At 42.0% G+C, this 14,345-nt stretch overlaps 1 protein-coding gene across 1 annotated transcript; it reads right to left on the bottom strand.

Annotated features, from left to right (window-relative positions):
• Window positions 1-3,980: 3,980 nt before the first annotated feature.
• Window positions 3,981-6,517, bottom strand: LOC125555494 (subtilisin-like protease SBT5.3). Its single transcript, XM_048718431.1, has 3 exons — window positions 6,434-6,517; window positions 6,134-6,341; window positions 3,981-6,007 (listed from the first exon to the last, which is right to left on the bottom strand). Exons 1-3 carry the CDS (start codon window positions 6,515-6,517, stop codon window positions 3,981-3,983), a joined length of 2,319 nt encoding a protein of 772 aa, XP_048574388.1.
• Between the last annotated feature and the right edge of the window lie 7,828 nt (window positions 6,518-14,345).

Below are 14,345 nucleotides of genomic sequence, written 5' to 3'. Positions count from 1 at the left end.
CACATAGTGAATACATGAACTCCTCAAACTACGGTCATCACCGGTAAGTATCCCGATTATTGTCACTTCGAGGTCAACGGATCATAACACATAATAGGTGACTATAGACTTGCAAGATAGGATCAAGAACACTCATATATTGATGAAAACATAATAGGTTCAGATCTGAAAGCATGGCACTCGGGCCCTAGTGACAAGCATTAAGCATAGCAAAGTCATAGCAACATCAATCTCAGAACATAGTGGACACTAGGGATCAAACCCTAACAAAACTAACTCAATTACATGACAGGTCCCATCCAACCCATCACCGTCCAGCAAGCCTACGATGGAATTACTCATGCACGGCAGTGAGCATCATGAAATTGGCGATGGAGGATGGTTGATGATGACGATAGCGACGGATTCCCCTCTCCGGAGCCCCGAACGGACTCCAGATCAGCCCTCCTGAGAGGTTTTAGGGCTCGGCGGCAGCCCCGCATCGTAAAACGCGATGATTTCTTCTCTCTGATTTTTTTCTCCCCGAAACTCAATATATGGAGGTGGAGTTGGAGTCGGAGACGCAACAGGGGGCCCACGAGGTAGGGGGCGCGCCCTAGGGGGGCAGGCGCGTCCCCCACCCACGTGGCATGGTGGTGTCCCCCCTGGCCTTCATCTTTGGCAGGTATTTTTCTTATTTTCCGAAAAATGTCTCCGTGAAGTTTCAGGTCATTTCGAGAACGTTTGCTCCTGCACATAAATAACACCATGGTAATTCTGCTGAAAACAGCGTCAGTCTGGGTTAGTTCCATTCAAATCATGCAAATTCCTCTCTCTCTCTCTCTCTGGCCTTGCTCCTTCTCCTTTCTCCTCAGTTCAACACTCCGCCTGCTTATATCTACAACACACACATCACCGACCCCTGCTCCGATGATGCGCAAGGTGACGTCCTTCATCGGGTGTCCCTTATTTCGAGCATGGTCCGATCTACTCCTCTGGCCACACCCGGCCCAGCCTTCGCCGCCTCGCCCATGCAAGTGGCCGCCGCCTAGAACTCGTCCACAATGCTTCTCGATCCAACCTTCTTTCAAGAATAATCTTGGGATGCTACAACCCAAACTAAGGAGTTTCCTTGTGATGCAGATGGTTCTACGGGACACACACCTAGGCAGAGATGCGGGCACCAAGTTGTGGGAATACAGAGGGATACTGATGGAGGTATGTTCTTGCCGAGGATTAGAGCCAACTCACGTTTGTTTGTTTGTTTGTTTGTTTACAAGATCCAGAAAAGCCAAATGCAAGCTTAGGTTAGCGGAAAGAATCATGTGTTTGTTTTTAAAGTTGTTACAAGGAAGTGAATTTTCCTGTCGAGCCAATAGTCCATGACACGTACACTCCCCAATACATTGCTGCCTTATAAGAAGATTGCAGAGTCACAACACACCTGCAATTTAGTGTCCAAAGTTCAGTTCTTGTTGTCCAGCATTCTGATCTAATCTGCGCTAGTTCTGTAGTATAAAAGCAAAATACGTTGTATTGACCTGGAAGTGCAGCAGAGAATGGTTACAGATTAGATTTACCTGTCAGGGTATGCATATACATCATAACAAATAACTGGACTTCAAGAGCAGCAACCTAACTCTCATCAAGAATACACTTGATTTGTGCCTGATCTTTTTTCTGCGTGCTAAATGTTATTACCATATGTCCAGTTGTATTAGAATAGGAGATGTTTTTGCATGCTAAATGTTGTTGCCAACTGTCCAACTTTATTAGAATAGGAGATGTTTCTGTATGCTAAATGTTACTACAAGCAGAACATATGCAATTTACTGTCCAAAGTTCAATTCTTGATGTTCAACAATCCGGTCTAATATGCGCTAATTCTGTAGTATAAAAGCAGAACACCATCTTGTATTGACTTGGAAGTGCAGTAGAGAATGGTTACAGATGAGATGCAACTCTTAGGGGTATGAATATACACCATAACAAATAACTGGTAGCAGCAATCTCACTCTCAGGAAGAATACACTTGTTTTAGGCTTGATCTAGTTTTTGCATGCTAAATGTTACTACAAACTGTCCAGTTTTGTTAGAACAGGAGATGTACCATGAGAATGTGATGTTTTTGCATGCTAAATGTTACCACAAACCGTCCCGATGTATTAGAACAGGAGATGTTTTTGCATGCTTTATTTACATATCGGAAACGAGCGAATGTTGAGCCATGCATGATAAGTAGAAAATAACGAAAGCTATTGTCATATATGTACTTGTTATTTCCATGATGTAGTTTGTTTCTGAATCTTTTTAAACAAATGATTGCTCATATTTAAAGTCCAAATATTTGAGTGTCCTTGCTCGGCATGTATGTGCATAGCCCAAATATTCTAATTCAAATGGCCGGATGAGAGCAGAGCAAGACACATAGATTGTCTTGTTCAATCACCCGACATTATTTCCTGAAGGAATGACCCTGAGCTTGCCAAAAATGTCATTAAAACAGTTGTGGTACGAGGTTCTGGCACAAGGGTTTCAGCAGACAATATAAAATATACCACTCCCTATGTCTCATAAGGTAAGACGTTTTTACAAGCTAACATAGCTTACAAAAATATCTTATATTATGGGATGGAGGGAGTAGTTGTTGCCAAAAAATGCTGGCCGTGTTTCTCTTCCATGTGAAATACTACGGAATGGAAGGCATGCATGGTCGTGGAGCAATTTTTTATGCCGCTGGGCATGCGATTCTCCCCCAACTCTCCTCCAACGTAACTGTTATGCTGCCAAAATTTCCGGTGAAATTTCACACGACTTGTCGAAATTTTGGCCTTGTTTATAAGCATACCGAAACTTTAGGGTGTTGGCTGCAAGAATGTTGAGGGCTTGGCTGCGAGATTATATTATTGGCGGGGTTGGAAGAAAAACAGTTTTGGTAGGCTTAGGGTCATCAAGACCCGTGTACTCGGATAACTTCCTTTTTGATGGAACAACCATCGATGAGTTATTTATCGCCAAAGAAAATTCAGAAAATCTAGCCAAGGGAGAAATGATCTGTTACAAGAAAAACTTGGTTGGAAAATCCTACAAGGCCCGATTACATTTGAGAAAAACATGTGAAACACCTCGTAACATACCTACCGATAAACAAAGATTGCGGCAAAAACAAGTCACATCGGAAAGCCTACCAAGTACAACACATAGACAAATCACCCCCTAAGCACCTGCAGTCGCAGCTGTGGCATCATCATCGTCTCACCTATGACCTAACATATCTGAATTCTCAGTCACAATGTTGCAAAGACACCTTCCCGCATACCGCATTTCCCAACAGTTATGACCACTAGCCCCGTCAATGCTCTCAAAACAAATGATCATCGTCATAAACTTGGGAGGCATGAAAAGATAGTCCAAAGAGTATTGTATCCCAACATATACTGCAGACATAGGTCCCTTCTTTTTCCATTTCGCTTTGTGTTCGATGGTAATTTGTTTGTTAACCTTTTTAGGGTATGCTATTTCAATAGTGCGTTTGATGACAATTTGTTTGTTAACCTTTTTAGGGCATGCTAGTTCAGTAGGCTTCTGGCCTTGATATCCTTCATATATATTCTCTATTTTAAGCACCAACATACAAAATATTCCCCTCCCATGGAATGTTCGCCAATTAGTATTTCTGTAAATATAGAGCATTGTTTGTAATGAAGTGACAATTTAAAGTTTTGATTATGAACAATATTTTCAGTTGAAATCGAATTAGAGGAGAACGCGTAAAGAAAATTCCATCAACCACAATATCTAGCAAGGGGGAATTTACAAGAAAGGAAACTTTGCACTTTATTTACACTCTAGAGCCAAAATAGATTCAGCGTTTATTAGCAACCAGGAGAGCTACTAAAACCTAAACTCATCTCATTCTCAGTAATAAACTAAAAAAGAAAATTCCTAAACTCTTGGCACTTCCTTCCCTTGGGCTACACAACACCACAAAAAAGAAAATCTCAATCGAGGGCATTTACCACGATGGGGCTCCTGACATAGTGGGTCCCATCAGACCAGACGAGCTTCCCAAAGACGTAGCCCCTCCCGAGTTTGTCCTTTTCCGACGCCACCTTCACCTTGAACTCCTTCTCCTCGCCGGCCTTCTCGAATACGAGCACCGTCGGGTCAACGGTCATGTTGACCCCAAAAGGCGCGCGCCACGATGCGCGGTATGTCCCGGGTCGGCCCACGTTCTTGAGCCGCCGCTTGATCGTCATCCTGCGGCGCAGCGCCGGCACCGCAATGGATGGGTAGTTGAGGTCCTCCATGGGCGGCGGCTTGGCCGGGCATGTAAACTTGCCGGAGCTGAGCCTGCTCAGGTCCTTGGTGGAGAAGCCGAGCGAGCAGAGGAAGGTGAAGTAGCCGTTGGGGGTGATGTCGTAGACGAGGCCCGGGTCAACGGCGCGGTTCGGGTGCACGTTGCCGGAGCCGTAGGCGAAAGGGGTGGCCTCCTTGCCGTCCATCTCGCGCATGGGCGCGCCGGTGTTGTCCTGGGTGCGCGCAGTGGTCATGACCGCGGATCGCATCATAGCGGGGCTCCAGTTGGGGTGCGCCGCCTTGAGGAGGCCCATGACACCGGAGACGTGCGGGCACGCCATGGAGGTGCCGGACATGATGGCGTACTCGGAGCGGCGCTTGTCGGCGGCCACCTCGGTGGGGCTGACGTACTCAGTGAAGGCGGCGAGGATGTCCACCCCCGGTGCGGCGACGTCCGGCTTGAGGACGTAGGGCAGCGTGCCGCTTGGCCCGTGAGCGGAGAAGGCGGCGATGGATGGCGAGTTCTTGACGCCGAGCTCCGTCTTGGAAGGCGAGATGTTGGCGGCCGGGTCAGAGGTGGAGGACATGTAGTTGTAGAGAGAGACGGCCTCGGTGTAGGTGATCATTGTGGCCGGGAGCACGTGCGGGTCGGCTTGGATGTCGTTGCCGTCCATCTCGCCGTTGGCAAGGATCATCCCGACGCCGCCGGCGTTGAGGACGGTCATCCCCATCATGACCCGCGGGACATCCCCGCCGCGGACGCACACGACGATCTTGCCCTTGACCTTGGCCGGGTCAAGGCAGCCCGTGGCGCAGTTTGTGGCGAGGTTGACGGTGCAGTTGGGGAGCGCGGCGCTGCTTGCGTTGATGAGCGGGAAGAGCTTGTCGGAGTGAAGGTCGGATGCCTCAAGGCTTATCCCCCTCATGGTGGCGTTGTTGCCGAGGGTGAGCTGGTCGGGAAAGTCCCTGTCGACGGTGCTGGCGGCGACGGTGGTGACCCATGGCGCGGAGTTGACGACGGTGTCCTCGAAGGGCCCTTGGTTGCCCCCGGAGCAGACGACGGCGACGCCGTGGATGGTGGCGTGGAGGGAGCCGAGGGTGACGGCCTCGTGGAAGTAGGAGCTGGCGTCGGCGAGGGGCGCGTCGACGCCGAAGGAGACGGTGATGACGTCGGCGCCGTCGTGGACGGCGGCCTCGAAGCCGGCGATGACGTCGGCGGTGGCGCACTCCCCGGTCCAGCAGACCTTGTAGACGGCGACGCGGGCGCGCGGGGCGCCGCCCTTGGCGGTGCCGTTGGCGTAGCCGAAGAGGCTGGCGCGCGGCACGAAGCGGCCGGCGGCGGTGGAGAGCGTGTGCGTGCCGTGGCCCTCGGTGTCGCGCGTCCAGTTGCGGTCCACCACGGCCGGGTGCGACAGCAGCATGTCCTTGTTGAAGTACTTGGCGCCGATGAGCTTCTTGTTGCAGGGCACCCCGTACTTGGCGGTGTCGGTGCAGGAGCCCTTCCAGCGCTTGGGCACCGGGGCCATGCCCTCGTCGTTGAAGCTGTTGGATTCCGGCCACACGCCGCTGTCGAGGCTGGCGATGATGACGTCCTGGCCGAACCTGCCGTGCTTCCAGATGGAGTCCGGGAGCACCTGGCCGCCCCTCTCCATGTCCATGAAGCCCCATGACCTGGTCGTGTGCAGCTTCATCATCTTGCTCGGCATCACCGTCAGCACATCCGGATGCTCTGCTCTCCATCCATCACCCAACCAATCAATCAGTCAATCAATCAAGGGGAAACTGTAGTAAAAGAGATAGGCGGCGAAGCCATTGATGTTCTTGAGTAATGAAGGAATGGGAATGGCTGCCTTACTTGCCATCTGGGTGGCCACCTCCTCCTCGAGATACGCGGCGAAGCCATTGATGTTCTTGTTGTAGGAGTAGAAGATGGCGTCCTTGGCCGCCTGCTTGCTCCCGACGACCGAGGCGAGGAGCTCATGGTGCGACTCGGTGGCGCGCGCGTGGTCCTCCGCCGTCGCCTCGCGCCCATAAGGGTGCGCTCCCAGGTATACCACGTACGACTGCGCGTGTATGGATCAGGCCAAGAGGATGAAATGAAGGCGAAAGAAACATGCAACGACGGCGTTCGTCGTTTGCAGATTTGCTTACATACCCTCTTCCATGCGTGGACGAGGCGGCACTCGGCGGCGCAGAGGAGGAGGACGGCGGCGAGGATGAGCAGCGCCCGGCCCGCCATCTTCTTCGTCGTCTTCTTCAGTCGTGGTCTCGCCGGCGGCCGGCCAGATGGTGTGTAAATAGAGCTTCATTCGCGGATCACGGAGAGAGGGCTCTATATTTGGCTGGGTCTGACTGCGGCGAGGCCACGGCGACAGCAGCAGAGAAGAGCGGATCGCTTAGCCGCAGGAACGCTTCAACACCCAACTGACTGACCCCTACTAACAAGGGTGTTCTTTCGGCCGGTGTAGGGGTTGGGACAGGCCAGGTGTCAGTAGACTGATTTTTGTTTTCCGGTCAGTCGACTGACCAATAACGTTTTCAGTCGATCTGCTCTACTCGACCGTTCCAGTACTACCTGCTCACTTCATCATCCAACTGCTCATTTCACTTCACGCATGCATGTATTTCTTCCTTGCTGCGTCCGGATGTACGTATCAGAACATTTTTTAACGGAAACTAACTAATCTTATTCTTATGGTGGCAACTATACGTACGTAACATAATCTAATTCTCCTGTGTAATATTCAAGCGACAATCATGCACGTCCCTATTCAATCGAGCCTAAAATAAAAATAAACTTTCTAAGATATAATGAATTACGAACATTGGGACTGCCCTTTAAGAAGAAAGAACAAAAAATAAAATTTAATGACAAAATTTGTGCATAATTTACACATAAATTGCGGCTTTTCTTAATATGCAACAATAAGAATATAATAGTGAAATTTTTGCAAAAGATAAGTTGTATACGAAAAATGAATTAGTCGCATTGGTATTACCCGTAAAAAAATACAAAAGATATTTAAAAAAATAATAATTTTGTTTCCTAAGGAAGAATGAATTAGTGCTATAGCTAGTACCCTTTAAGAATAAACAAAATAAAAAATAAATGATCAAAAAATTGCACAAAGTTTACGCTAAAATTATGTTTTTTAATAATATGCAAGAATAAGCATATAATAAGTGAATTTTCGCAATAAATTTTTTTCAAGAAGAAATGATTAGTGGCATTGGTATTACCATTTAAGAAGAAGATGATGAAAAAATTGCATACAATTTGCACAAAAATGCCCCTTTTGTAACATGAAAAGCATATAATAGTAAATTTTTGTGAAAAATTATTTTCCTATGAAGGAATAAATTGATATTACCCATAAAAAAATCAAAATAATGAAGTTTTCTAAGAAAGAATGAAACCCTTTAAGAAAAAGAAAATGAAAAAGAAAAAACTTTCGAAACTTACACAACAATTTGCACTTACATTGCACTTTTTGAAATATGCAAAGAATAAGCATATAATAGTGCATGTTTCTCATTCTACTATAGTTTACACATAGTGTAACTGAAATAATGTATTTCCTTTAAGAAGTCAGAAAATAAAGAAAAACTTGCGCACAACTTTGCACCGAAATTGCACTTTACGTAATATGCAAGAATAATCATATAATCATGAAATTTTGGAAAATGTTATATAGTATTTGTTTGTATATAATTACACTCAGCCAAAAACCCACAAAAAAACAATAAATGAAAGAAAAAAAGAATAAACACATAGAAACATAAATAGAAATAAAAAATGAAGCAAAAATACCTACAAAAGACAGAATTAAATTTCCACAAATAGGGGTCAATCGATTCCACATAGCCCAACTCACCATCAAAATGATATAGAAAAAAAGAAAAGAACACAAATCTCCAAGCAGAATCGGACGGTCACAAAATCGTCTGGTCACTTTTTTTCTTAACCACCTTGTAGCCTCATATATTCATCTCAAAGCATGCATGAATACTATGGACTTTAGCGGCTGAAACTATGTTAGGTTGTGATGCAAGAGCACGTACATATAGGCGCCATGCGCACATAAACATACAGACACACCCACATGCATACACACACAAGCACCACACACACTCATCATTAGCTTTTTGGTTGTGCGGATGGAGCATAATTAATACTAAAACTAATACAAAACTAAAGGAGATTTTTAAAGAGAAAGGAATTAAATTCGCACAAATCATTGGCATTGGTATTACCATTCAGAAAGAAGGAACATGGAAAATAAATTAAACAAATGATGAAAAAAATTGCAGATAACTTACATAGAAATTGCATTTTTATAATATGCAAGAATAAATAAATAAATAAATAAATATATATATATTAGTGAAAACTAAAGCAAAATAAAAAATGAAATACAAATAAAACAATAAGAAAATGAAGTTTTCTATGAAAGAATGAATTCGTGGCATTGGTATTACCATTTCAGAAAAAAAACCTAAAACAAAATCAAAGTAATGAAGTTTACTAAGAAAGAATGAAACTCTTTAAGAAGAAATAAAATGCAAAAGAAAAAACTTTCAAATCTTGCACACAATTTGTACTGAAATTGCACTTTTTGAAATATGCAGAGAATAAGCATATAATAATGCATTTTTCGCATTCTCCTATAATTTACGCATAGTGTAACTAAAATAATGTACTCCCTTTAAGAAGAAGACTTAAAAAAACTTACACACAACTTTGCACCGAAATTGCACATTATCGTAATATGTAAAAATAATCATATAATCATGAAATTTTGACACATATTATATAGTATTTGTTTGTATATAATTACACTCAGCGAAAAACCCACAAAAAACAAAAAATAACAAATAAAGGAAAGAAAAAAGGGAAAAGAGAAATGCATAGAAACAGAAAGCAAAAATTAAAAAATGAAGCAAAAATACCCATAAAAGAAAGAATTAAATTTCCTAAGGAAGAATGAATGGTCGGCATTGGTATTACCATTTAAGAACAAAAAAAATGGAAAAATGATCTGAAACAAACAATGTCAAAATTTGCACGAAATATACATAAAAATTGTGCTTCTTTACAATAATCATACGCCCACGTGCGATATGGCATGTGAAAAAGGGCATGAGAAATTGGCGAGGAAAGGGTGGGAAGTGAGTGGGAGAAATATGCAAGAAATCCTACTATAATTTCTATAGTGTAACTGAAATAATGTATTTCCTTTAAGAAGAAACACAAAAAAAACTTGCGCATAACTTTGCACAGAAATTACACTTTATCGTATTATGCAAAAATAATCATATAATCATGAAATTTTGGCACATATTATATAGTATTTGTTTGTATAAAATTAGACTCAGTCAAAAACCCACAAAAAACAATAATAACCAATAAAGGAAAGGAAATGGGAAAAATAAAAACCCATAGAAACAGAAAACAGAAATAAAAAGTGAAGCAAAAATACCCTTAAATAGAAAGAAAATCATATAAACAACTCTATAAAAGAATGACAAAATCTGCACATAAATTGCTATTTGCTATAATATGCAAGAATAAACACATAATAGTGAAATTAGTCGCAAAACAAAATTATCTAAAGAAATAATGAATTAGTGGCATTGGTATTTGATCCATGGTTTCTCTACTTCTCCGGATCAAAATAATGAACTAGTGGTATCCGTATTAACCTTTTAAGAAGAAAAAAAAGTAAAGAAAAACAATAATGATAACATTTGCACACGGTTTGAATAGAAATTGCGCTTTTTTATAATATGCAAAAATAAGCACAAACAATGAAATTTCACAAAAAAAAATCCTAAGTAGGAATGAATTAGAGGTATTGATATTACCCTTGAAGAATAAAGAAAATGAAATAAAAACTTGAACAAAATTAAAATAATGAAGTTTTCTAAGAAACAATGAATTAGTGTCATTGCTTTCCCATTAAAGAAGAAAGGAACTGAAATTAATAAAACAAATAATGTATTATTCTGCAAACTATTAGCACAGAAGTTGCGCATTTTTAGTGTACATATAATCATAAAATTTTGACACATATTATATAGTATTTTTTTATATAATTACACTTAGCCAAAAACCCACAAAAAACAAAAATAACCAGGAAAGAAAATGGGGAAAAGAAAAACCCATAGAAACAGAAAACATAAATAAATCAAAAAATATCCACAAAATAGAAATAAAACCAACTAACAAAGAGAATCAGAAAAACAAAAGCAAAAGCACATAAAAACATAAAAGTATTAAAAAAATCAAGGGAGAGAGAGGAGGGCTGGATTGCAGAGTTAATGGGCTCCGGCCCAGAAATGAAATTGATTGACCCAAATAAGGGGTCAGTCAAAAAACAAGAGAAGCCCACACAACAGACAACACATGTCAGAAAAAAACGCAGCGCGGATCTTACAGAAAAATCCAATGGTTACAAATTTGACTGACCCAAGAGTGAAATTTCAGCTGACTGAAAAGTAGCTAAATTGGTAGGGGTTACGTGGAGGTTTTGTCGAAGCAAATTGGTTTGTGTACTCCGTCCATAAACCCATGCTTAGAACTTCGAAGGGTTTGACTATATAACATAATATCTCACATCTAAGTTGTGACATAAGCAGCTTATTTGTTTTTTCCTGACGAGCGTGACAAAAAAAAGTAGTAAGTTACACGGTGCGTAGCAAAGGAAGCACGAGGCATTGCCGGTATAGTCCTTGTTAATCCCATGCGGGTACATCTGCAAACCCCTGACTACTTTTCTCCTTCCCAAGAAAAGTCTCCTTCCTTTTCCCGTCGGCGCTGCCGTGTATCCGTCCCGTCTTCAATGGCCTTTGGCCTGTGGAGGTGTAGATGATCTCGGCCCCCCGTCAGTAGAAGGGACCTCCTTCTCATTTTTGTTAGGTTGAACGTCTTGGTTGGGGCTGTGTGGCGGCAGCGATGTCCCTCGGTAGCAATAATGTCTCCCAGGTCCTATCCCCATCCCGATGGTGCGAATAGTGTTGTCGAAGAATGTGTGGAGGTGTGTCCCCATCGGATCTCATGGGATTCGGTCGGTGCTGGTCTTCGGTGGATCTATTTGGATCCATTTTTTGTTCATCTTCATCTGTGTGGTTTCCAAGTTTGATCTTTCTGATCTACAACTCTCTTTATCGGTGATGGTTGCTCCTCTGGTGTGCTGGTCCTTTGGGGTGTTAGCACGACGACTTCCCGACTGTCTACTAGAACAAGGTTTGCCCGGGCTCTGATAATTGGGGGGGGGGGGGGGGGACGACGGCGACACGCCTTCGCCTCGCTTCAGTGCTTGTAGTCGTCGTTAGGTGGTCCATAGACCTAGTTGTAATTTTTATTATCTCTTGTGTTCTCTGTACTATCATGATTGATGAATAAATTGAAAGTTTCTCTCGCAAAAATCTTTTTTACCATGCAGGCAGAATCGTCTGATCTCCCACTCGTAGCCGCCGACTCTGCGTAGCATCTATGTATGACAGCTTCGACCACTACAACATAACGACTGTTGACAACTAGGAAACGGGGATTAATTAAGAACAAAGCACAGTGTCCAGATTAGAAGACATGTTTGAAAATTTTGAAATCTTTTTTACAATCGTGAACTTTTCGGAACGTAGAATATTTTTGAAAACATAAAAAAATTGAAACATATTTTTCAAATGCAAATAAACTTTATAATTCTAATTTTAAAAAATAAGAACAAAATTTATTATTCTAGACAATTTCTTCTTGTACAAATTTTGAAAACATGGACAATTTTAAAATCCCTAATAGTTCTTAGGGTCTGGGCACTTTTCTAAATTCCAAAGATTTTTTGAAAAAATATGAATAAATTTATTCTATTTTTATTTTAATAATATTTTTTAGATAATTTCTTTTTGCAACATTTTGAAAATTTTGACATTTTAAAAATGTTCAAACATTTCAATAGAATGTTTGTGATGTTTAAAAAATGTATTATACAATGAGAAAATATAACATTGAAAGAAATGTTCGTGAAGATTCTTCGAAAGATACATCACACATTTCAAAAAAAATTACGACATTTTATGTAACTTATTTTATGTAACGTAAAAAAATGTTTGAATAATAATTTTAAAAAGTTTCATACCGTTTAGAAAAAATTATCAGTGAGAATTTGAAAAATGTTTACCATGTATTCTAAAAATGCCCGGGCCTGTATTTGAAAAAAATATTCATCATGTATTTTAAAAAATGCGCAATGTGTGCTAAAAAGTGTTCCCGCGTACACGAAAAAATATACAATGTGTATACAAAAGTGGACATGTATTTGCAAATAACAAGTACAACTTTAAAGTGGTACTGGGTTGGGAATGAGTTGCATGCCGAGAGTGGATATTCAACTATGTCGACCATGAGTTGCATGTCGTTTGTCTTGGACATGCAACTATGTCAGATGGGTTTACATGTTGGTTTTGGACATGGAACTAAATAGCGGTCGAGGCAAGTTGTGTGTTGCAAAACAAAGCACAAGCTTAGTTGCGAGTCAAAGGGTGGGCTTTTAACTGAGAGAACTACGAGCCGACTTGCAAGATGAGGATGGACTTATAACTGGGACAGCTATAAACTATAAGACCAGTTGCGAGTCAAGGATAGTCTTGCAACTAGGATAAAACAAACTATGGTTCCAGTTGCAAGTTAAGGATGGACTTGCAACTAGGATGAATGACAAAAACACAGGCCAAGTTACGAGTCAAGGGTGAGCTTACAACTGGGATAAAATAAACTACATGCGTAGTTGCGAATCAAGGGTGGACTTATAACTGAGACAAATATATAAAACAATGATACGGGTTGCAAGTTGAGTGTGGACTTGCAGCTGAGGCGAAAGAAAAACACATCCTAGTTGCAGTCGAGGGGGGACTTGCAAGAGGGACAACAACAAACCATGGGCCCATTTGCGAGTCGAGGATGGACTTGCAACTGGGACAAAAAATGGTCGGGACCTAGTTGTGAGTCAAGGATGGACTTGCAACTAGAAGAAAAAAAGTCATACCCCACTTGCAAGCCGTGGGTAGACTTGCAACTAGGACAAAAAAGGTCGGGGCCTAGTTGTGAGTCAAGGGTGGACTTGCAACTGAAAGAAAAAAAGTCACGCTTCCCTTGCGAGTCGAGGGTGGACTTCCAACTAGGACAAAAAAAGTGTTGGGCCCCAGCTGCGAGTCGAGTTTGGACTTGCAAATGAGGCAAAAATAGATCGGGGCCCAGTTACGAGTCAAGGGTGAACTTGCAACTGGGACAAAAAGGTTAGACCCAGTTGCAGGTCGATGGTAGACATGCAACTGGGACAAAAAAGTTTACCCTAGTTGTGAGTCGAGGTTGGATTATCAACTGGAAAAAAAGGTCGGGCCCCAATTGTGAGTCAATGGACTTGCAACTAGGACAAAAAGAAGGTTGTTCCCCAGTTGCGAGTAGAGGGTGAACTTACAGTTGGGACTGAAATAAATTAGGCACAAGTTGCGAGTTGAGGGTGAACTTGCAACTAGGACCGGAAATGTCAATGTGCAATTGCGAGTTGAGGGTGGGATTGCAACAGAGATAGAAAAAGTTTGGGACCCAATTACGAGTCGAGGGTGGATTTACAACTGGGATAAAAAGAAGACATCCTCTCTGTTTGGTGGTGGATGTTTGACAGTGGACAGTCAACTAACAACAATGGAAAAAATCATGAATTTTTAAAAAATAAAAAGAAAAAAATTGGAATGTGAAAAGAAAAATAAAAAAAATCATGAACTTAAAAATTTATGCATGTGAAAAAATAAATAAAAATAAGAAATAAGAAGGAAAAAGAAAAAATAAAAAAAAGAAAAAATCACTTGTGGCTCCTCATGCGAGTGATAAAAATGGCGTCCTCACGTTGAGGCAACCCATGTTGAGGCAACTCAAAGGAAGAACACCCAATGATAAAAAGTTTTTAAAAAAATTAAAGAATAAGAATCTTGATGTCTACATCACACGGTTAGAAAGTTAGATGTGAGATAACTATTTCACATCTAGATGTGAAATAGCAAATCTTAAC

This window comes from Triticum urartu, chromosome 5 (genome assembly GCF_003073215.2).
Source record: "Triticum urartu cultivar G1812 chromosome 5, Tu2.1, whole genome shotgun sequence".
NCBI lineage: Eukaryota > Viridiplantae > Streptophyta > Magnoliopsida > Poales > Poaceae > Triticum > Triticum urartu.
This window is presented reverse-complemented; position numbering and strand designations above follow the sequence as displayed.

Coding starts and splice junctions, on each gene's coding strand:
- LOC125555494 (XM_048718431.1), bottom strand. CDS start 6,517: ATGGCGGGCCGGGCGCTGCTCATCCTCGCCGCCGTCCTCCTCCTCTGC. Junction 6,342..6,433: donor TCGTCCACGCATGGAAGAGG/GTATGTAAGCAA, acceptor ATACACGCGCAG/TCGTACGTGGTATACCTGGG. Junction 6,008..6,133: donor GGTGGCCACCCAGATGGCAA/GTAAGGCAGCCA, acceptor GATGGAGAGCAG/AGCATCCGGATGTGCTGACG.